Source organism: Astatotilapia calliptera, chromosome 1, assembly GCF_964374335.1.
Source record: "Astatotilapia calliptera chromosome 1, fAstCal68.1, whole genome shotgun sequence".
Lineage (NCBI taxonomy): Eukaryota > Metazoa > Chordata > Actinopteri > Cichliformes > Cichlidae > Astatotilapia > Astatotilapia calliptera.
This window is the reverse complement of record NC_137422.1, coordinates 11,800,972-11,826,102: the sequence shown is the minus strand read 5'-3', so window position 1 is coordinate 11,826,102 and position 25,131 is coordinate 11,800,972. Positions and strand designations below refer to the sequence as shown.

Genomic DNA, 25,131 nt, shown 5'->3' with positions numbered 1-25,131 from the left:
TTTTTCTTTTTTCCTTTGTTTCTTTTTTTTTTTGTTTTCCGCAAGCCTGCCAGTTGGGAAAATAGTGGGCTCCTTTTCTGCAGTGCAGTCCGAGGGAAATCTTATACACTCTGAGTTTTCCTCCCTTTGATCGAAAACCTCATACAGCTCATTTAATTTTAAGATGTATTACTATCACACCATCAGGTTCTGCTGGTTCTGAAGAACTGCCCCCCCCCACCCCCCACTTAATTTTTTTTCCTTTTGTGGATGTGAAATAATGCAAACACCTAATCTTCAAAGCAGCTTGCTCTCAGTCTCTCTGCGGGCATGCTGAGTACAAATCGCCCACACATCCACAGAGCTGTTTGTTGGTTCGCTTGGAGGAACCAAACAGGGAAAAAAAGGTCCCTGCCTCATCAACATTCCCAAAGCACAGTCCCTGCTATTGAGTGGCTTTTCTCCCCTCTCTTTCCTCTTTTTTTTTTTTTTTGATTTTTGCTCTGTACTGCAGCTCTTTTCTGTTACCAAGCATCCAGCCAGTCGCCCCTTGACTCTTGTTTCCAAGCAAACTGAGAGAGAGCGAGTGCAAGGCAAGGGGGTTATGGCAGGGTGGGGGTGGTGGTGCGGCTGCGAGGGGGAGGGGTGGACAAGGCTACTTCTGTTAGTGACACAAACATGGCTCCGAGCCAGCACCAGTACTATGTTTGCGCTCCCTCATTCTCTGCCTCCCACGGAGCGTTTGAGCCTCCCTCTCTCGAGCGCGCACGCCCTGCCCCCTTCCCTTTCCCCAACCGAGCCTGTCCTTTGCCTGCACTCCGCTCTCTCAAAGCTGCTATTTTGGCTGAAAGAGGTAGTGGTTTGGCCTGATGGATCTGTGTTTTCTTCTGACTCTACTCTATCTGGCTCAGTGGGGAGGATGTTGGTGGGAGCTTTGAGTGGTTTTAAAAGCGGCGTGGTGGAGAGTAGCCGGTTGGAGGGCGGTTTGGGCAGACAGCAGGTGTAGCGCACAGGTTGTTGTGGCTATCAGAGCTGTAGACACCAGCAGGTTTTCGAGGCATCAACCCACTTCCTTTGCTTTGAAGCCATTTTTTTTAATTAAAAAAAGAAAACAAAAAAACTTAAAGGTAGAAGATCAGGTGAATATCATATAAAGGATAAAGCAACGAGTTTGATAAAAATAGAGTGGCCCTGTAGTTGTCTCTTGCGCACTCTTTTTGGTATTTTAGAAATGTATTACATTCTTTGAAGACAGCAGCTTGTTCACTGCTGACTGACTCGGCCCCAGCTGGTGTGTTTTTAAGAGAGAGCTGCGAGCTGTGGCTGAAATGCGCGCCGTTTCTGAACCTTTGCTTGGTGTTAAATTGACAGATATGCAGTAAACCTTCAGTGTAGCAGAGATAATAGGGGTGAATCTGGGCTGGGTCTTGCAATGAGACATTTCTCAATATCCCCCATTGTACTGTGCACACTACATTAAACGACACAAAGACGCGTGTTGCTTCTACATCATTTTAATGGTACGAGCCACCCTCACCCCCTCGACAGCCCACTGGCTAGTTTTAAAATGAAAGAGACCCAGATGCCGCTTACATCAAACTGCTGTTCAGCTGCGTTTCCCCTAAGAGAACGTGGACTTCTTGCACCGTGTGGCAGCCGAACAAATGAGAACCAAATGAGGGAATCAGGCGAATCCAGGCAGAGTACCAGGGAAGAGGCAACAAAACTGAGGCCCCAAAGACGTAGCAGAGGCATTCTGATTAGCAGTGAAGTTGAGCAGTCTCCCCCCACCCAACACACACACACACTTCTCTGCATGACAGAGAGCTGTTTAGGCATGCGCTGCGTGTGTGTGTGTGCATGCATGCGCGCGCATTTCATTTGGCATGCCATCCAACAGCTGCTTCATCACCTCCGCCTTTCTGCCTTGTGGGAGTAAATGAACAACAGGCTCCCAGTAATTGTCTGTGCCTCACCCAAGTCAACATGTGCCAGTGAAAGAAACAGATGAGGAGGAAGCAAGCAACAAAATGTGATTACAGGAGCTGCACCTTTAGGTCAGCGGTGACAAGAATCTTGGCTGATGAGGGCCGGGTAAATTTTTCATCCCGCGTAATGTGAGCTCAGATGTAGCCGGATCTGGATTATGACTGGATCTAAACGGAAGCCTTAATGTAACTTGGATTTCAAAGTGACCAAAGTAACCCACTGTGGCTTTAAAAAAGCACCCTTTACTGCATTTAGGACACACAGGATGAAAATAAATGGATAATATGTGATAAAGTGAGTCTGTGTCATGCTGTCAGTCTGGGGGTGAGTGAAGTGTAGACAGGAGGAAGGCAGAAACGCAGAGCCGTGGTATTTTAAGGCCCGGCACTGACACAAATCCCCTCGGCGCAGACGAGGCAGTAGCAGCTCCCAGGGTCGTGTCGGCAGAGCAATGGGCCAACCCCTCCCAGGCTTAGCATGCTGATACCTCCAAATGCCATCTCTAAAATGCTGGAGAAGTTGCTCTTGAAACGCAGCCCAGAACGCCTTGGCTCCTGCCCCAGGGCAGAGGGAACACAGAAGGGGGGGCCCTTTGGCCAAACACCGCAGCTCCATGCCAGTGCCAGTGTGGCATTCAAACACACCAACCCTCCAGTACACAGCAGGCTATTCCCCAAGCTGGTCCCACAGCTTCTTGAGCTGCCTAATAGAGAAATAATACAGGCTGCTTGTGATAAATGTTTGTCTCTTGGATTATTTATGCAGCGCACATGATTGCAGCATTGCGAGCATTGGCTTTAGCACAGAAGTTAAAAGCCGTTTGGCATCTGCATGGAATGGAGGTCAGTGTGAAACGGAGATTTCTGTATAAACATTTGAGAGATGCCTTTTTTCCCCTCTCCTTTATTTCTCCGACCCTGTCAGAGAGTTGAAAAGGGGAATATTGTATGAAAGGAGTACTTGGCTCTATAGTTAACTTGCCAGTTATGCTTCCTTGCTCCTTTGAAGACACCTGTCAGTAGCCTCATTGAAATGTTTTTACAAAGGCGAGCGGTGGCCGCTCTCCGTGAACCCACCTTAGAGGCTGTCCTTGAAATGAGAGCGAACGTTGTCAGGAGGCCTGTAGCTGTCTGCCAGGCCAATGAGCAAGAAGGACACGGAGTGAAAAATCAATCAGAGAAGACCAACTTCTGTTAGCACTAAAGGCTCCTTTCAGAGAAAAGTGTAGAAACGATACTTATTTTTCTTTCTGCAGCCCCCACGCAGTACATTTTCATTTGCCAGTTCCTTAGTCACTTCAGTTTCCAATCCACCCAGCCAATCTTTACCCTCATCAGTGTTCACTGTGCAGTAGTGGAAGTGGCCAATTTCCAGGGGAAAAAAGGGAAAGAAAATAACACTCCCATATTTAAAGAATTTGCCAGTTTTCCTAAATATGCTGTTGAAACAACACTCAGGGAACTTTAGCCATCGATGGCTCGTCATTGTCTGACGGAGCAGGCTCGTCTTGTTAGTCGCTAATTTAGTCCCCCGGTGGTGTTAACAAGATGGCGCCCACGTGTGAACCCAAATCTCTAAAGAGAGAGATGCTGGTAACGGCTCCTATTCTTACTGGCTGATAACTGCATTTTTTTTAAGCACTTAAAACCGTCTTGAGTCGTAAATCGTGTGCCTGGAGGAATTGAAGGCTTCGCCAGTGGCTGTCATAAGATATCATGTTTGCTATATACACATCAAGGAGAACTTGAGTAACACGCCTTTGGCAGGCCCGTATCTTAATCTCAACACCATCTCCTTTAAGGCAAAACACCAGAGGGGTTGTTTTAAGGGTGACTGTTTTTTAATGGTGGCATTTAAGGAAGCTGGGATTGTCTTCATACACATTATTTCCAGTAATAACTGCAGTTGGTAAAGATGTCAATTTTCTCCCTTCCTCTGGCTGTTACAAGCTTTGCTTGTTTGTGATCTGCTCATCTACTCCCTCTGCAAGAGTAAACATGCATAGCTGCTTGTTTTTTTCCCCCCCTTCTTAGGGAGGAAGAACCTGCTGCATGTGTCTGATAATGTCTAGCTGTGTGGAAAGCATACTAATGCAACCCTCCCTTGCCTCTCAGTGCTGTGAGAGAATTGACCTTCTCACAGGCTGTTATTCTTGTCTGTCGAGAGCGACTTCTCACTTTTACCTCTCGCGAACCGGAGGCTGAACTTTTCAGAGGACTCACTTGAATTCTCTGAAATCTAAAATAAAATCATCAAACGTAGCCTCGTCTGAACCGCTAGTCATCTGTAACTTTTTCTTCTCAGCTTAATGTCAGCAACTTTTTTTTCTCTCCCTTTTTCTTGTAACAGGGCTTACGACTGCAAAGTTTACAGTGTTCAGTTTCTTCTTTGCCAGGAGCTTATTGCACAGAGGATAGTAGAGATGCACAGAATTGACATGAATGTGTTTATGGTGTTTGCTTGTTATGGACAAAATAGCAGATGTAAGAGGGTCAGTTCAACTGTGACTGCCACTGACCTCTCGCATTTCAGGAATGAGGAAGTGTCCCAACTCCTTTATTTAGTGTTTAAACTTCCTGTTTACAGTTGCATGGTTGTAGTCATTGCAGGTCAGACTGGGATAGCTGGATGGAAATGAGACTAAGGTCTCCCAGATCTGTACCGAGGTCAGATTATATTTACATATTGTATTCATGGTCACGTCTGGTTACAGCACATTAGGTTTTGTTTTTATTATGTCACACTGGACTGTGGGTGAAACAGGCCAGGAAAGTGAAAAGAGGCTGGTTCACTGGTTGTTGGTGAAGATTATAGATTAATATTCAGCTGAGGATGTGCTTACACAATGAAGCATTGCAATAGTTGTTAGTTGCCTTTAGAAATACTGGACAGTTAAAAAACTGGATCACTCGGTTGAAGAAAGCATGAATCTTTTCATAAGGAGAGGCTTCTGGCGGTGACCTTGTGACGAGATGCAAACTTTAATGCTGTCCCCTTCGGGAGAGTTGTAATATTAGCTATAGCTTCCAGTTTCTTTTGGTTGGCAGATGCAGTTCAGTAAAGAGAAAATGTTTCCTGCATGGAGTTGGCACACAACAGGGTTGGGGAAATGGTGATTTTTCAGAGAGACATGGCTGCTGAGTTGTTCTTCTCTTCTGTTTTTTTGATGTGTTGAGCACCACAAGGCAAGCATCATCGAGTTCCATTATATTCAAGAGAAGGCAGGCATCTCTACAGCCCAGTATGTCCCAAACTGGACAAGTCACCCCTAAATATTGATGGATTCTGGATGGATCAATTATACTGTAGCCCCCCCCCAAAAGAATGTGTCAGTTTGTATGTTTCAGTGTTTCAGACAAATCCTACAGTTGTTCCCAAATTGCTGTTTGCCCAGCATTTAATGCAAAGGTCAGCCTTAGGAGATTTTGCTCTGACACTGACACAAATGGACAAGCTCGACTTCGTTTTATGAGCCGCACCATGAAAACGGGCTGTTGGAAATGCACTCCCGACACTTGAATGCTCAAACACTTAATTTGTCAAGGTTACAGTTATTGCTCGCGGCAGCACACAGCTATCTTTTATCTTCTCTCCGTAATGAACACTGGCATTTTCTCTCATTGTTCTCACTTTCTTGTCTTCATGCAACCTTGATAAATGGTGCTTTTACTGCACAGAAAATGGTGAATGTTCTTTTTTTTTCTTTGTTTTTTTTGAAGTTCTACATATTTGTATCCAACTGTTTGAAAAGGTGATAATTGCAAGTGCTGGTAATTGTTCACATAAGTATTATTTTTATTTTTTTTTAGGGATTGCCTGGCTTTTAAACTGAAATTCCTTTCACACACTTAGACAAACAGAACCCTTTAATTTGGTGTTTTGGGAGGGGAGTCGTATAACATCGCACCCAGTCATTACATTTTCAAAGATAACAAAGGCATTTTGACAAGGTCAGTCAGTGAAAATGCCGTTAACCCCATTGGATTCCTGTTGAGATGGGGCAAAGCAGGGGTCAGCCAGTGAACCCGTGGCCCTTGCAGATTTCACCAGCAGCAGAGGACCTGATATTTTGGCCCCACTGAGGCCTAATGAAATGTGTTAAGTGGTGAGGAAGGGAGTTTGAAGGCAGGGGTAGGGCATGGTGGACACCATTGCAGCACACAAGCTAAGCAAAGCAAACGGGAAAGTTTGGCGCTTCAGTCGGGGTTCTGTTTGTTGTTCAATAGCATTGAAAGGAAATGAGTGGTGAAATTACAGGTCAATTCCTCTCATTAATGTGGATTTCACTCTGCCATCCTGAGTGACCCTATTAAGGTTGACAGGGGGAGGGGAGTAAGAGGGGGAATTGCAGGAAACCATGTTTGCTCCACATAATTTCAGACCCTTTTCTTCCACCACACAGCAAGCCTCCCTTTGAAAACAAATCCCAAGTGAACTGCAGTTTCAAAGTGCAAGTTGTATTTTTTTGATCTTTGAACGCCAGTCTTGTTTCTTCCCTCGAGACAAATCCAGTGAAGGAAAGAAGGGGGGGGGAATTGTTGGCCCACACAAACACTCATCTGTAACTCTGTGTGTGTGTAAACAAATGATCACGCATGGAAAGTTCTCCTTGTGTAATTTGCTTTCTGCCACAGGGAAATTTGTTTGGGTTGTTATGTCGAGGGCTTTCCGTGTTTAGACAGACATGACATTGACATCTTTGTCCTAACGGCTTCAAAATGATTCCAAGGATGAAAGTGTGCAGATAAATTCAAACAGCTTTTCAGTTCCAGCTTTGAAACCTGATCTTGTTACATACCCTTGGGCATATTTTTGATATGGCTAACAAATTCAGTGGATTTCGAAACCCCTGTCAAAACTTTGAGTAGCTGAGTTAAAATTACGCAATGTAAAGTGTAATAAATGTTAAGCATTAAAATGAAAGCATGAAGCATCAGATTTTTTTAATAACCTGCATAAATATAAATTTTCTCAAAGATGGAATAGTTGTGCAATCAGCTACTCATGCCATCAATATACAATAACGGTTGCTTAATGAAGTGTAAATGTCATCTACTCGGTAGTGCAGGAAGAATTTAGAGTGTTGCTCATAAAGTATCATCTACAGTAAATAATTACCAGGACGGAAGAAATTTTGAAACATTTGCAAGATGACAGTTGTGTAATAGAATTTTTAATCCTTGTTGCTTTTAGTATGGGGAAAACCAAGCTTTGTTTATCTCTGACACACTGATACTGTGGAGCTTGCAACTTTACTTACCAAGCTCTGATACAACTACTGAAGTGTCAGCACTGAAAACGTATACCAGTACTCCCCATGATGAGGAGTGAATTTTAATTACTTAGTAAGCAGGTAATACTGTGTCTAATTGATGCACAACATACACACGTAAAGTCTTTTTTTCCTCTTATTTTGATAAATGTTTCAGCACAACTTGTTTAAATGTCCTTGAGGTGTCCCAGATAACATTCAAGGAACTACGTTATTAGCATTCAGAGTAGGTTAGAAGCAGATATCTGAGCTGACCCAGAAGCCAAGGACCGCTGACAGGATTACAGGGTTGCTTGGCTTCAGCATGGGAAAGCAGCCAAAAGGAAGGTACCTCTGTGGGGGAAAAGAGACAACAGCAAACATGGATTATACAAAAGGTCACTGTCACTGACTCTGAACTATTGGAGTACAATACACTAATGTGCAAAAGTCTTAAGCCACCCTTCATTTCTTTATATTTTACTTCCAAGTAGCCAGATATAATTGTTTTGGTGTGATTTTGAGCAATAGATCTTTCAAAGTTTTTCTTTGGGCACTGGCTACTTTTTTATTCATTTTCAGTCTAGTCATTGTAACTAATCATTGTTAGAGGAATGTTTGTTTTTTTAGTTAGCCACTTAACAGTGACCTATTCAGGCAGTAAAAAGTCGCCTAACTAAAGGAATGACAGATAACTTGGCAAAGATTTTTTTTAATTTTAATATCCTTAGATACTTTGTAAGTAGCAGTCCGTAAAAATCAAACAAAACTTGTTTTCATTTCTTTTTAGAATGTATGAAAAATGTTAAAGATAACAGTGTACAATACATAAAATAGTACTTTTTGCACCAACAAGATGATTTTCAAAGAGCTATTAGCTGAAAACTTGGAATATCTCAATGTGGTGTTCAGTGAGTCCTTAAACAAATCTGAGGAAACGGACAAGAGGAGGACTAAATAAGCAGCAGGCCTAAAAAAATTATCTGCATGTTGTACAATATCTGAAAGCCATGTTTTTAAGAAATAGGGAGGAAAAATGCAGTAAAGACCTGACATAGGACTTGAGAGATGCATCTGGCCTTTCTACTGTTAACTGAAGTCTCATCAGAAATTATCCCAATTAGAGCTGGGCGATATGAGATTTTTTCATATCACGATATGTTTTTTTCATTTCAGGCGATAACGATATCTATCACGATATAAGCCAAATAACTATATTTGTAAGATTTAAATGTGCCGTTGCTCACAAGTAAAATGTGAAATAATCAGCAGCTTGTTTTGATTTAAATATTTATTTCTCATAATAAGTTCAACAGGGTAGATGTACTTAAGGAACATGAGACTTTTTCAGATAAATAAAGGCAAATATTGCAAACTACACAAAAGGCAGCCGCTAAAGCGTTTAAGTTTCAAAATAGAACAAATGAAACAGACTAAATTGTCAATTCCACTTAGAAACAAAATATTAATTCTAAAAATAAATCTTAGTTTGTTTTACAGAAGAACAGACAAAACTGACTAACTTTTGTCAATATCAAATAAACTGAGAACTAAAAGGAAATTCTCAATCTCTCCTTGTTGTATAGCTGAGCTTTTCAAACAGTGTTAACAGTTACTTTAGTCTGACAAAAGCCGAATGACGAATTAGCGCTTCCAGTCAGAGACTGAGGCTACGTCCACACGTACACGGGTATTTTTGAAAACGGAGATTTTCAGGCAGAAAAAGGCAGAAATGAAGGAAAACGCTGCTATGAACATGCCAAAGCAGCAGGTGGCGCTAGATTCCTAACCGTGCCGAAATGCTGGCCAATCAGAAGTCTAGAAGCCTCGGTGGGAAAAAGTAAACAAAGCTGGGGCATAGAAGCAGAACCGAGTTGTATGTGTGGAGGGACAGTAACTGTGTGTATATGTAAGCATTTAAACACTGCAGAGAGTAGAATTAACAGTAACAGTATTGTAGAAATTCATTTCACCGAAACAATAACGTGGCGCACAGTGTGACGCATGCACCAGTTTATTGTATTTCCAGACTTGCTTTCGGCACAATTTACAGTGGGCGCTACTCTGTTTTTTGTCAGACTTGAAATAGCTGAAATACCTTCACACTACGGAACTTCTATGGCTCTTCCGTTTGACAATCTCTCCGGCATTGGAACCATCATCTGTTTTCTCTTCGGTCACGCTCGGTTGATTTTTCTAGTCGGCACACTCATTTCCTCCATTATGCGCTGGCTGCTTCCCAAACAAACACACGTGCGGCTTGGCACTTGTGCTGTACGTAACAAGTCACGCGACGTGACGCTGCGGCTGTGATTGGTTTGGCTCTGCGCTACTGAATTTGGATTGGCTGACTTTTTTTTTTTTTTTTTTTTTTTAAGAGGACAAGAGCGGCGAGGTCTATCGCGATAGCTTAATTTCTCTATCGAGTAAAAGTTATATCGCGATACATATCGTTATCGTTCTATCGCCCAGCTCTAATCCCAATGAAAGGGTGGCTGTCAAGAAGCCATTCTTTAGGAAGGGAAATAGGGAGAAACGGCCAGGTTATGCCAAATTACACAAGAACTCTACTGAAAATCTGTGTCAACAGGTCTAATGGAGTGATGAATGTAAATTTGGACATTTTTATTTCAAATCAGTGTTACTATGTACAGAGGAGGTCAGAAGAGAGGTGAGTGTCTACAGCCACACACAGAGGAACACCTCAACATTACTGAAGTAGTGTTGGATCATCTTGACAAAGAACTGAACAAAAGGCAGCCAATATCCAAAGTAGAGCTGGTATTAAGAAATACCAAGAAAGCTTGCCTAAGAGAGTTCAGGCTGTGTTGAAGAGTAAAGGCGCATACAAAATATCGGCTTACCAGGGTCATACAATTAAAACTATCAAGTACCTTAGGCTTGATGTAGACTTCTGTGGGAAATCTGCATCCTAACCTTCTTAGTAACCAGAAACTCCTTTTATCTGGTGCACGTCAGGTTAAATACAAGGTCGTGACGTAGGGTTAAAATGGGGTTCTGGTAGATCTGATGTAGAAGTATAGTTCACGTGTTGCTGTGATATTGTTAATGATGCTGTTTGTCATCACTGAAGGAAGCATACAATGATAAACACATTCTTTATGACCCTCTGACACTTCCTGTTGCATCCCCAATAGATTTCCAGAATGTTTTGCATTTTATAGTATAATTAAGGTATCAATTGACCCTTTGCTCTGACCGCTCATAATATTTCTTTCCAATCAAATCGGCAAGCTATTTAGACTGCAAATGCAAATTGATCACGCCATCTATTCTCATCACCCGTCCTCCACTTTGCCTACACGAGGTTAAACATTTGAAACCCTACGCTGTGATCTGCTTTTCACTGGCTGTCACATGATAGCTGTAGCTGAGGGAAAGATGGGGAAATTCCTGAAGAAAATCTCATGCAAAACAGCCAGTGTCAAATAGATTGTGGCTTAAGATTTATTTTCCAACAAGACAGCGATGCTTATCACAAGATAAAATGCGGCGTGGAATTTCTTCAGAACAAGATTGTCAAAGACCTTGATAACTGAGCTCAGACCTGAGTTGTGATGGAAAACCTTTGTAGTGGCTCAAAAATGGTTTAAGAGATACCACTCATTCACTTTGATTGAGCTCGAGTAAATCTGTGTAAAGCTTAATATATGTGTCGCTTTCTCTTCCAGGCGGTCGTGTCAAAATTCTTATTGACTCAAGCAAATGGCAAAGAAATGTGTATCTGAAAATGCTTTTTTTCCCTTTTAAGTGTCTCAATCAGTGCTGCTGGCATTACTAACACTTAATTCCCTCTTAAGCTCATGCATTGTTCCAGCGACTGAAGACACAGTCAAACATAAAGACCAAATGCTAATTTTAAATCATTTAACAACTCGTAGTGTAATTTCTAAACCCTTCTCTAGAGAACGCCGGGAAGGCTATATCCTGCAGATCATGAAAGGCCACTCATTCATTTGCCCTGCCTTGATTTACATCCTGCCACGACCAGCTGCCAGAGCCATTTTGTGCTGGAGTGTTTGGAGAGCTTAGGGGGGTGGGGAGAGGGTGCTGTTGAAGGCGTTTCAGAAAGGGTCTGGGTTCTTTTAATGTGACAGAAATCTGAACTGGAGAACCTCTCTTTACGCAACACACAGACACACACACAAATGACATTTGCAGTTGGATCTTGCCTGGACCCAACATTCATGCTTTTGAGCCATAGATTGAAGGAAGAGACTTGTAGCCAAGTGTCAGCAGGTTCCTGTAAACATATATAAATGCCTTATACACTCGCTGCTTTATGCCAGAGGCAGCAAGAGAAAAATGAGGTCTGAACTGTGACTTGAACTGTGTGTGTGTGTGGGAGGGGAAAAGATTGTAAGCCAGGGATGGTTATACCATTGAAAAGAGGAAATGAGGGTGAGGGTGAAGGAGAGAGGGAAAATGGGGTGAGCAAGAGAGGTTTCCTAAGCTAATAAAATGTTCGGAGGGATGGAAGCTGCCAGCCAGCATTCCTGTGCCATTAGATAAGTTAGCTCACTGCAGCCTCCAGTTTCTCTGCAGTGCTGAAGTGGCAAGCTGAGGTCACCAGCAGAGAGAGAGGGGGGATGGTGTGGGCAATAAATTCAGAATGTGTTTGTGCACAGTCGTTGCTCCTGAACCACTGTAGCCGTTTGGTTGATGATTCACTTCTGAATTTACGGGTCAAATCTTCGGATTATCCTTCGTTTGCCTGCCGTCGCAGCGTCCATTTAAAACGACCTTCAACAGGAGCCGCCGTGTGGAATGTGGCTTGAATTAATATGAAACGTACTCCCGCAGTTAAACATCCACGTACAAGGATTTTAGTTAATGCAATCTTAAACGAATCTTAATTTTATCTCTAATGTTAGAATCTCTCATTTTAGACTGTAAAACGTGAGCTCAGGTGTCACACTTAGCACAAGTGGGATCGTGTAGCTCACACCGAATGCTACAGTATTCACATGAGCCAAATAGGCAACGCAGAAGCTTCTAAGTGTGACAGATTGCTGGAATGCCACTGAAGTCAAGTAGCTTTCTTTGCACATTGTCAGAAAGAGCCATCCTCACTGAAATCTGTTGAGCCCAGGAGCTTGTTGCTTGTTTTTCATAAGCTGTGGTACTGCCTCTACATTCTCTCCAAGGTTGTAAATTTTTGGGCTACAAAGCGAGATAGAAGTTTTGCCGAAAATATTTGCATCTAAGTAATTGTCCCTCAGGGAACTCTCTTGTACTTTGAGATGGCTTATTTAAATCGAATGGGTGTTGTGTGAGTATTTCCCGGTAAAATCTATGCGATCGTTCTCAGCGAGACCTGCTGCAAGTGTCTATTTTTACAGGTTTTACAATACCGACTGCAGCTGAGTCTGTTCCAAGTCATTTAGAAGATATCAGTGAGTCTTGCCCCCACGGCTTTACTGTGTGAAGAAGATTAAAAAAAGGATCCTTTGAATTGTAAAACTGTCTTCCATATGACACCCTTTAGCGAAGATTAACACAGTGCATTATGGCTGTAGCATCATTTTCCTTACATTTTGCTGTTATGTAGGGACTTCGCAGTAAAATATTCTGTTTGGTATATGAGCTGTATTTTATCCACTTCCTTTAATATATTCTAATAGGTGGTGTAAGATAAATATGTAAATCTTTGATCTTTTGTTTTACAGGCATGCTAGTGGTCAATGTTACTTGGAGAAACAAGACATATGTGGGCACCCTGTTGGACTGTACACGGCATGACTGGGCTCCCCCGAGGTAAGATGCATGGCTCTGTGCAATTCTTTATTATTATTATTATTATTAGAGAAAGCAGGGTTTGCATACTATTACTTTTACTCTCCAACATTTGGTGCTCGGCCTCTTAACCCTTTCATATTCTGTTTGATATAAATGTGCTGTAGCAGAGTCAGGCTTGAGGATATAAAACCTAATGCATCAACTTGCCATTGGACCTACAAGTACATGTTAGTCCTTACGTTGAGCCTGGAGAAACAGGATTCATTAGCAAACAGCTGATGTCCCAGGAGGCAGTAGTAGAAGATACAAAGATACTCTAATTAGCCAGATTGCAGAATCCACTCAGTGAACTGACAGCTTTTCCTCAACGCTATAACGTTCTTTATCACAACGGCTGCAATTTCTTAGATCACTGTTATGTGGGTGGTAGCATGAGGTGTTGTTGTAATTTCTGGGTATTTGCCTTTGTTATGCAAAATACACAGTGTGTGGATTGTACCAGGCACACTCGCTTTCATTTGAAACACCCGCACTGTATCTAAATGTAAATATAAATCTATATTTGAAATGCATGGTTAAGTGCAACAGAAAAAAATCTAATGAAATCAAGGATAAACCAGTGCTAATGGAAAACAAGAAGAGGCTGTATAATACTAATGTATCACAGTATATTACAATAATGCTCAGTACATGTTGTTTGCTGTGCTGCATTTGGACTGAGATAATCTTGCATTTGCAGCACAACCACATTAGGGACAAGCCATGAATAAATCAGAAAGCCTTTAACAGACTGAATGTAAACTTGGGCTTGTAATGTGTCTAAATTCCAGAACCAGTCAGTCTACCGATATATTCACATCCCCTGCTGAGGTTGAAATTTTTTTGGAGAGACTTGCAGGGGAAGCTGTGAGTCATACCAGCCCTGTGTCTGACTTTGTCACAGACTGCTAACCTTCACTGCCGTGCTGAAGATAATTGCATTACTGTTATGGAGAGATAAGGCCAAACTGCTATTTTAAGTATTTGAATGACTGCGTGTTTTGATTACCAAAGCAGCTCGAATGTTCATGGCTGTCTTTTCCAATGTTGCTTACATGTCTTTCATTAGGAATGTCATGTTGCTTTGTTTAAAGTGCTTACTCACTTGTTCAGCACCAAATATCAAGTTTATTATGTTACAAGAGGAAAAAGAGGGGGACAATAGTGTATCTATTTTAGTATGAGTGACATTGTTTATTGTAACTTTAACTCTCCGCCATTATTGTCCGTGCCAATAAAGTTATTACCGATGGGACTAGATAACCTTGTATATGACATTGCAAGTGAAAATATAAACAAGTCATCCTCATAATAGTTTTAATATTGGTCTGGCCAAGCACAACCCTACAGCTTGTTTGTGGAGAGATTAAAAAAGAACAAAAAAGAAAGCTTTAAAACCATTGCTTTAAAGGTCCTTAGAGAGCATTACAGTTGCCAGAAACTGACCCTTTTTTCCTAGTAATGAGGGCAACAGCGGTTTGCCTTCCAGATACAAGTGTATTTATCATAAAATCATTTGTGACATCTTAATTACACACGGGTGATTTCCATTAAGCGAAAACAACTGACTGCACCGCTGATGAGATTTGTCATTTTTCTTGACAGGCTGTTCTTGTCATAAAGCCAATTATATTTAGAGTAATTTAATGGTGTGAAATAATAAAATGAAAGTTGAATGAGGTATTGATTGAAGTAGTATTATTAGGTTTCCACAATGTTAATTTTCAAAAATCATTAGTCAAATTTCCTCTATATTATGTACCATAATGTTGATAATTGGCACTTGACAATACAAATCTAAATGCGATCTTTTAACACTGTTGCAGGTTTTGTGAATCCCCTACAAGTGATCTGGAGATGAGGAATGGTCGCGGTCGGGGTAAACGAATGAGACCGAATAGCAACACTCCTCTCAACGAAAACAGCAACTCATCAGACAGCAAGGGCACCACCAATAATAAGACACGCGCAGCCTCTAACAGCAAGGGTCGGAGGGGCAGTCAGACACCATCAGAGCGCCGTACCCCACCAAACAGCAACACCGAGGACATCAAGGCCAGTCCCTCTTCAGCCGGAAAACGAAAGACCAAGCCAACCTCAGACATGGAACCCAATTCCAGTTCAGAGGACACAAAAGGCAACAAACGCATGCGGACAAATTCCAACAGTGGAGGGGTGGGACCTACAGGCCTTCCTATCCCTTCTATTAAGACTGAGCCACTTCCACCTCCCCTCGATCGTAGCTGCCCTTCCCCTGTTCTTATTGACTGCCCACACCCTAACTGCAACAAAAAGTACAAGCACATTAACGGTCTCAAGTACCACCAAGCCCGCGCTCACAATGATGATGACATTAAGTTGGACTTAGATGGTGACAGCGAATATGGGGAGGACTCAACTCTCCATCCTGAACCAGGAAACTGTAATGGAGCATCTATCTCTCAGAAAGGATGCCTGTCTCCAGCACGTTCAGCCACTCCAAAAGGCAGGAACTTTGATGCTCAAAGTCCTTCTCCATCTCCTGGCAAGTTTGGTTCAAAACAGAGTAAAAAGAAAATTGCTGAAACGGATGCTGAAACAGGCGGTACACCGATGGATGGGTGTGAGGATGGGCCTTGCCTCACAGATGAGGCTAGTAACGATGGTATAGATGATAAGAGAGGATCGGAGAAGTCTAAAAAGGCTAACACAAGTGCAAAAACAGATAAGAAAAACTTGAAGTCACCACGGCCAATTGGCCCTGGCCCAACAGCAACCCAGCAGATTTACTCTTTTCCTCCTGGAAACCCAAATTCTTCCCCGGGGCTTACCCAAATGATGCAAGGAATCCCTAAGAGTCCCCAAATGAAAGGCACACAGCCTAAACCCCCTGCCATTGGAGATCCTGCCTCCAGTAGCTCCAAAGACAAGAAGAAGAAAGACAAAAAGAAAAAAGATGGTGGAAAGGAAGCTGATAGCCCCAAGCCTCCAGGAAAGGGAGGAAAACTGGAGGAAGGAAAGCTTCCGTACTCAGAGCCTTGCGATCAGGGGAGTAAGGGGGAAGGGCTTCTTAACGGCTCGTCAGAAACTCATCAAAGTCGCTTGGCCAGTATAAAGGCTGAAGCTGACAAGATTTACAGCTTTTCTGACAACGCCCCAAGCCCATCCATTGGTGTTGCCAGTCGAATAGATGGTAGTGGGATTCCACAGACTCTCACGCCACTTCACGTAGTGAACCAGAATGGTGCTGACAACTCTTCAGTCAAAACCAACAGCCCAGCATATTCAGACATTTCAGATGCTGGTGAAGATGGTGAAGGGAAACTAGAAGCTGTTAAAGTCAGGACAGAGGACCAAGCCATCAGGGAAAGTGTCAAAAAGGCACTGTTTCCAAATCAGACACCCAACAAAGATTCTCCTTACTATCCTGGGTATGACACTTATTACTCACCCAATTATGTCAACCCCAGTCCTGGTGGGCCCAATCCAGGTACAACAGCTGCCGAAGGTCAGGTAAAGATTAAAAGGGATGATGAGCAGGATCAAGTTGAGGAAAAAGTCAAGGTTGAGGTTCATGAAGATCGCAAACCTGACAGCACTGCTCCTGCACAACAGCAGCAGCAACCCTCAGTCATCCAACAGCGATCTAACATGTACATGCAGCCTCTGTACTACAACCAGTATGCTTACGTCCCTCCGTACGCATACCATCCTGATCAAGCCTACCTGATGAGCACCAACCCAGCCTACCGGCAACCGTATGAGGAACGCCAGCGACAGATGGCTGAGCAGCATCGTGCTGCTGAGAAGAAGTCAGATGTGGCCATGAAAGAGCGAGAATCTTCCATGAAGGATGAGTGGAAACAAAAAAGCCTGATGCCGCCAAGCCTTTCCAAAACCCCAAGTCAGTCAGACCTTGGAAAGGCGCAGCAGCAACCAAGCAAATCCAGGGATTCCCCCTCTGAGCCGACCTCCAAATCCATGGGAACCATAAAGGGGGAGGACTCAAAGTCCCAACAACCCGAGGGACTAAAGATGAAGCTGACTGAAGGAGGTCACCATGGAAAGGAAGATCCCAAGCAAGCACTTGAATCCAGAGGTCAGGCAGGGCTGGAGCAGGCCATGTGGTTCAGACAGGTAAGTAGCAGTCCAGTTCAACAGTGCTACAATATGTTTGTAAAACTGTTTTGATAATGCTTTGTGAGGTATGCACCACTCTAGTATGGTGATAGTGATTTTAGATGACTTGGAGCTTCTTTTCTGCCCCTAGCAGTACCCTGAGAGCCAGAAGTCTCAAGCAGAAGATGAGCACCAGCAACAACATGCTCGATGGAAAGACCGGGAACATGATCGTAAATTGAAGGATGAAAGGCCCAGGCCCAAGGACAGTCAAAGTGGGCCCAAGGAGGACAGCAAAGAGAGCAGTGATCCCAGAATCACTTCTGAAGATCATCGTGCTATGAGCAAAGACTCTCGTTCTAATCCCCACATGCAGTTCTCATCACCACTAGCACAGCACCAAGGCTACATGCCCTACATGCATGGTTACCCCTACGGACAAGGCTATGACCCCAACCACCCTGGATACAGGGGAATGCCTTCGGTCATGATGCCGAATTACCCAGGTATGACCTTGGATTTCTTCCAAATACAAGCAATTATGAAATGTAGCATGAAAAAATGAGAATTTTTGCTCGTTTACTTTGTGATAATGCAGTTTATATAAAGATTGTTGGCTGAATCTGTGAGGGTTTCTGATTAGTTTATTCTTCTTCTTTTCCATCATAAAAACAGCACTTTTTGTGTTGTTTCACTGGTAATTGTGGTAATATTTAATAGCTTCATGAAATAATTGCAGTCCTTTGGTACAGTTTGTTAGAAATGAAGCATGGCAATGGAGTAATTTTCAAGGCAATTACATGATTTAAGTCAAAGAATGATTCTACTCCCTAAGAGGCTATCAATAAAATTACATGTGTTGAAAATGGTGTAGAGTGGGGAAAAATTGCATTCACTTGATTTTGCAGGATTGCTTGCACTTATAAATACTAGTAGCATGGTTGAATTTGTGTTAATCCACACATTCCTGGAGGATCTGATGTAAATAGCCCAAATATTAGTCTTTATGTAGAGTAAATAAGAGTAGTGTTTTTATACCAACCTGGATGTCAGTGAAGAATACGGATGAGAATTGATAAGAATTTAGCGATTCTGATTCTATTATTGATTGTCTTTTGGGTTCTCATTCGCTCTGTTTTTAGAGTCGCCACCAAAATTACATTCATGCAAATGTATTGCATGCTGTGGGTCAAATGTTTGTGCGTTTTTGTTGAAGCTTTTACCCTCATTGCTGTGATCAGTGTTGGAGTCGTGACTCAAAGTCATTATTACATTTTATTTCTTAAAAGTAATGCACTACATTACTTAATTACTCCCAGAGAAAAAGTAATTTGTTATACTATTCGTTACATTACTTTAATGTCACTCTGTAAAATAGTTGAAACCCACCGTTTTATAATCACCATTTAACAAAATAAACCTGAGGCTACAACCCCACACACCAATGAGAACATGGACCTCTAAGACCTTTCTCTTAGTAAAAAAACAAAGCTGACCGCACAAAGCACAGAGGAAAACCAGCACAAAAAGCAATCACCGCACTGATTCTGCTTTGGCAAGTGCAAGAACCAATAACTGGGATCGATAGGGAATAGCCAGACTAACAATTCCAAGGAATTGGTCTACTGAGAACTAGTTTTCTATGAAAACCGGTTCTCGATTCCCATCCCTAGTGAAGAGATATGTGAGCTGTGCAACTAAGTGGTTAGTTACCAATGTGTAACTATTACTTTGTAATCTTAACAGTATTTATCTTAATTTTGTATTCCATATAAACCTGAATATGTGGATCACTAATCTTCTTTGTCACTCTCAGGTTCTTATCTACCTGGAGGTTATCCCTTTTCCCCATATGGGAGTAAAATTGCCGGAACCGAGGAAGGCAGTGACAAATCTCGTGCTAGCCCTACTGTCACCAAAACGGCAACAGACTCGAAAGCCCTGGACAACCTACATCTGCATACCAGCCAGTACAAGAGCAAATCCCCCACAGTAGGTGACAAGCCACCCCACGACAGGGAAAGAGAGCAGGACAGGGGAGCTTCGGGAGACAGGGATCGGGAGAGGGAGCGAGATGTGGACCGACCGCGATCCTCACCCTCCCAGCGGATCATGCCCTCTCACCACCACCTGGGATATCCCCTGCAATATGACCTGTCCTACGCCACAGGTAAATCAGTCATCCCATTTCACTGTAGATACAATGTTCACTTCTTTCAGATGCAGCAGACTGTTAGAGTAAATTAAACATGTGACCATCGGGTCTTCTAAAAACGAGCATAAGAAGGAAATATACTTTAACTGCTTGTCAGCCATCAAGCAGCAACCCCTTCCTTGTACCCACCACCAGCAACCGACAGGGAGGCAAAACACAAGCCTACCGAGAGCAGCATTTTCAAACAAATGCAGGTGGCAGATAATGTGCGTCACACAGCAGCTCATCTTAAAAAAGCTCAGGCAGCAAGTTAGGAGTACGTTCAGAGATGTAGAATGTCATTTAAAAGTAAAACTGTATGTTTCTTTGTCATGGCTTTATATGTCATGGCTTCCAGAAAGATGCAGCAACCTGTAAAAAAACAAAACAAAAAAAACAAAGCCCTCACTTCTCTGTTGCAATCTAGTCAAATATGCAGCACTTTTAGCCTCTCAGCTCATCCATTCCTAAGTAGGTCCTCTGAGGACAACTGGATCATGGTGTTGATAATAGAGATGTTGAATGAGCCCAAGACACAAGTCCACTGCAGACTGCACTGACATCTAGTGGCAGCTCAGTCAAATTACAGTGAATTTGACAAATGCCTCTGTTCTTCCATTGCAAATGTGTTGCCTGTATTAACATTAAGTACAGTTTTAACAAAAAGTTTTGATGTTAAATGTTTGTATCAAGCTTCTTTAGGATGGAGTCACTGTTAAATGGGCGACCGTGGCTCAGGGGGTTGGGAATCGCATCTGTAACCGGAAGGTCGCCGGTTCAATCCCTGGGCCCTCTGTCCTGGTTGTTGTGTCCTTGGGCAAGACACTTTACCCTACTTGCCTACTGGTGTTGGCCAGAGGGGCCGATGGCGCGATATGGCAGCCTCGCTTCTGTCAGTCTGCCCCAGGGCAGCTGTGGCTACAACCGTAGCTTGCCTCCACCAGTGTGTGAATGTGAGAGTGAATGAATAGTGGTATTGTAAAGCGCTTTGGGTGCCTAGAAAAGCGCTATATAAATCCAATCCATTATCATTATTATTATTAAATTGTATCACATTAACTCATAAGTGTTTCTACTATTTTGTCCACCTCACTTATATAAATAAGATACCTAATGCATAATGCACCAGAGTTAAACAGCACCACAAATTACAGCCTTTGTGATCAGCAAAACCTCAAGTAGAACTGAGTTACAGATGCGTGTAAAGTATTTTCTCCACACACTTTTTTTTAAATTGAAATATGTGTAAATAAATAATTCTTTTCTTTGTATCCTTCACAGGAAAACCTGACCGTCACACCTCAACCCTGCAAAGATTCATATGACTGGATCACATGAGAACAAGATCTCCCGGGTGTTACCTTTTAGACATCAGTTGAATGGTGTTTCTATCTATATTTTTTAGTTCTTCTGTCCCAAGGAAAGGCAGACTGTTGTTGCTGTTGTTGTTGTTTTTTTTCTCCCTCCCCCTCCTCTCGTTAAAGACCCCAAATTCTCCAAACCTTGGTCTGTACCAGAACTGATAATATAACCCAGGTTCAAAGCCATCACTCTGCCCTGTCACGCAGAGGAAACACCAACCCGCTGATTATCTAGTCTTTGCACTGTCAACAAATGCAATGCAAAAAGAGACTATTGGACTGCCAGAACAGCTTTTTGTTGTTGTTTTTTGTTGTTGTTGTATTTTTCTCCTTGGACTGCATTGTTTCTTGTTTTGTTCTTGTTTTCTTTTTTTTGTCACATGCAGAAAGAAATTGGCAGGGGATTTTAGGAAGTTGGGTGGCTGATGGGAAAGAGGGGTCAAACTAAATTAAAGACTGTTTAAAAAGAAAAGAAAAAAAGAAAAATGATTTAACGTTGAAATTGTTTTCAACTCTGTCTTTGGCTTCTCGTATGCCATGAAACAACAGTATATCCTTAACTTGACAAATTGTTGGCTATATTTCGTGGGGAGAGGGAATATGGCAGAAGCTGCTTTCATCAGAGACTTGAGAGCCTGAGACTGAAGTTTTTGTTTTTTTGTTTTCAACTTTCCATCATCGTTTCCCCATCCTCCTCGAACCCTCACGTCGTGTTTCAGGGATGATGTCGTCATGTTCTGCGAAGGGACCGCGTACACCTCAACGGAGAATAAACACTATTCATGTTTCCTTCACTTCTGCTCCATATCATTGCGTTCATCTTCGAATGTGTCTGATGCTGGTATCGGTCCCGTCATCTTTTCCTCACACCGCAAAGGGGTCGCCTCCGTTTTTGCCACTCACTCAAACAGTGAAGCCACATTAGCGAGCAATCCGTTCACGGGACGCTCCATCGTCACGCTCATCGGGCTGCTGGTGTGTGTTCTGGTGTTTTTGGTTTTTTTTGTTTTACTGTAAGATTGTGCTTCTTCAAGCTTGTCAAGTTTTGATTGTTTCCTGTAAACAATGTGAAAGTTCACCCATGTATTTTTCTGCTGTAATATAGACTTTTATCCTACTTTTATGTGCATAAATGTTTATATTTATCCCAGCACGCAACTGCTTAAAAAACTGTTTAATAGCTTTCACTGCTGCGTTTACCATTATGCGCTCAGATGGTCACTGTTGCTGTGGAGTTCCTGAACGTCTTGTGTGCTTCTTTATTTGCCCCCACAGGCTTTGCTTGACCTTAAACTTGGTTCACATCTCCACTCATCCTAACCGAGCAATGCGCAGGTTGATTCATTATAGACTTCTGAATTGCTGTCTTCCAGCTCCAAAAACAACAGTTCACGAGTTATTTCCGGGACTTCTTCAAATTTGGCCGCTCTCCCCTTCAGGGTCATTCCCTGGTGCACTTCTGGGCTGCTTTCTGCAATGCTTCTGATTTTACAACATTTAACATTAGGACACCATGAATTCCTGTCTCAGTAAGGAGTTCTACTGTAGCATGCTGAGGTGGAAATAGCATAACCTGCTCTGGCACCCAGCGCAATCCCTTGTTGAGAAGATTTGGCTCCCTGCAGCTTTTTCTACTTCCCCCAAAATAAAAATCAAGTCAAAGGGTGACTATTTTAACACATCGGTGAAGACCGCACGGGCACAAGTCTGAGCAGGAAATAAAGAAATGAATAAAAAGCAGCCATGCTAAAAGCCCTGCAGTGCTGTACAACAACATGACCTTGATGGGGAGATCAGGCAGAGTTTCACAGGTGAAGTCTTCAAACTCTGTGGTTGTACGTTGCAGTGACAACAAACTGGAACAAAATCAAATGTCATTTTTAGGTTAATATCCAGTGTGAAAAGGCTTAAAATTTCTCTTGGTGCTTCGCTTGCTCATGTGGCTTCACCTTAACACACATCCACCTCAGATTCTTTTTTAGCTTGTGTGTATATATACACACACACACACACACGGTTTTTTGTTTTGTTTTTTTAACTAGCAGCTAGCTTTGGATTAGTCTAAAAGTGAGCAAATGAGTCTGATGCCTCTGACAGTAGTTTTAATTGTTACGTTGTTGCCTATGCTGGAAGGTCAGTTTATTAGCACATTAAACAGAAGAAAACTATTAAAAATCCAGCTGTTACTCTTACAAGCATGAACCAATCAGATGTTCCACAAAACAAAACCAGAAGTGTGAGCCAGTCAAAATGTGGAGCAACACGAACATCGTAAACTAAAGCGAAACGGGAGTCGGGAGGCTCAAAGCTGCCCAATGAGCTCTCTGCTTTCCTTTCAACCTCTTAACACGTGGTCCCCTTCTTCTTTTTAATTTGCAGACGTGTCCTCTTGTACCAGAGTTCCCTCTTGGCTTTATAGTACAGTTCTCTTATACCTCAGGGGTTGTAAGTGAAATTCTATACACATGCTACTTGCATAGATTTGAGAGGGATTCGGTTTCTCTGTGTTGGGGGAGGGGCACATTATCCACTCTAGGCTGGATTTGATGTGCTGGTTCATTCAGGATAGGGCATTGTTAAAGGTTCAATGTGGGCTGTGGCTTATGAGCAGTCTTAATGTTCCTCTAAAGGATTATAATCTGAGTGGAATATTGACCATGTTGTCATTAAATCTAATTTTATTGATTTTTTTCTTCCTATTTTTTTTTTTTTGGGGGGGGGGGGGGTCTATACTTTTAATGTTCCTATTGTTGTCGTTTCTGTTTCTCTCAGTAAATACTCTACATGGTCAAATCCCTAAACCACCAGTTAACGTTGTGTCTAACACCCTCTGACGTCGGATGTTAGCTGCTTGTTGAGACACTATTCAGTTACCAAACTGCATCACTTCATTCTGAGGTTCTTGGACATTCCAAGTAAATAAGTTGCCAGTGCCCCGTCTAATGGAGGCTTGCGAGGACGGTATATATTTTGACTTTTTACGCATTTTCAAGAAGAATGGCTGACATGAGTAAGCTGAATGTGGTGGTGTTTGACGTGTACTTAAATCTGTAAGGGTAATCTAGGCAGCTGTGATGTTGTCATTAAAAGTCAGTGGGTTTTTAGTACCAGCAGGCTGCATACAGTACATATAGTTTTATCAAACAATGGTTGTGACAAGTGCATTTGTTCTCTCTCTGAGAGTAGTAATGTTATCTCAGTAGTAAGCAAAGCCCAGTGAAAATCATATATACTAAAGTGTATGAAAAAGCCAGAAAAGTAATGTTTTGCTATCAACATATTGGAAAGTGCTTGGCTCTTGTATTTTGCAGGACTGTATTTGTTTCATGGTGAAGAGTATATTTATTGGCCAGCAGTTGTCTCAATTGGTGCCTAGTTGAACATTCTCCTGTGAAAATGCAGAGACACTCGCTCGTTTGTCCTTTCCCGACCCCGCCCACTGTCACGCAAACCGCCGCCAACCCGAACCCCATTCCCACACACCCCTTTTCCCAAAAGTACCACTTCTGGTGCTTGCAAGGATGTTTACAATGTCTTCATTTTCTTTCTGTTTGAGAAATTCAGATCTCTGTCCCCTCTCCTCATTTCTCCCTCCCTTCAGGAGTTTGTGTAAAGTGTACATTACCATGGTTCTTTTTTATACAATACTCTGTAACTTGCCTTTGTAAATTTGGGCTGGAAAAAAATAAATCTTTTTATGAGACAATCTGTCTTGGGAACTGTTTAATGGCTCGTGCTTGGTGGGTGCTGTAGATTTAAGCTGATAATACAGTTAAAATGGTTTTGTATTTATTGTTTACCGCCCAGGGACAAGGTTGACTGTAACGCAGCGTTCCAGCAAAATTCCTTTTCAACCTTGAAAGTCACATCATCGGAACAGGTTTCCTTTTGTCATTTTTACCAAGTCTTATTTCAGATGAGAGTCAACCCAATAGGTCACGTAATATTTATATCCCATCACAAAACACAGAAAGCCCCCAGCATGTGTATGGCAAGTGTTTGAATTTGCACGTAAATTGATTTTCCCATCCTGGGAGAAAGAAGTCTAAAAGTCTGAAAAACCTCTTAGCCTGCAGAAACTGCACCATGGCACACAGCCACATGAGTGCAGTGTCTCTAAAGAGACCACAGTCTGTCTCAGTGGGATCAAATGTCAGATTTTTGCCTCTTTCTGAGTTTTACAGCTGACTCGCTTGCACTGCATGCTTGAGGAGCATACATACATTTAACTGGAATATATGTTATGCTCCTCTGGGAAACACTTGCAAGCTGTCAACAGTTGAGTCTGTTGAGAGCGTCACTTTGCATATGTGCACACAGTGCTCAAACTTTATCTGCATCTGGTGCGACATCCATTCATATCAGGCAGTTGGGATATTTTTAGCTGCCCCTAATGCCCCTGAACTGACAGTACACTCTATGCAATAGCATAATGCAACATCAGTGACAGAGAGTGATTA

General features: G+C 42.4%; 1 protein-coding gene across 4 annotated transcripts in view; it reads left to right on the top strand.

The window, feature by feature from the left end:
- Positions 1-21,157, top strand: part of znf609b (zinc finger protein 609b) — an 80,606-nt gene extending 59,449 nt beyond the window's left edge. For 3 of the 4 annotated variants that reach the window (XM_026162600.2, XM_026162628.2, XM_080306984.1), the window contains 5 exons: positions 12,910-12,997; positions 14,845-17,134; positions 17,268-17,622; positions 18,933-19,286; positions 20,592-21,157. In XM_026162600.2, coding sequence (XP_026018385.1) covers positions 12,910-12,997; positions 14,845-17,134; positions 17,268-17,622; positions 18,933-19,286; positions 20,592-20,635 — 3,131 coding nt within the window. In that variant the 3' untranslated portion in view covers positions 20,636-21,157. The remainder of the gene's footprint in view (positions 1-12,909; positions 12,998-14,844; positions 17,135-17,267; positions 17,623-18,932; positions 19,287-20,591) is intronic. The other variant, XM_026162618.2, reaches the window with a different exon arrangement.
- The last annotated feature ends 3,974 nt before the right edge of the window (positions 21,158-25,131 follow it).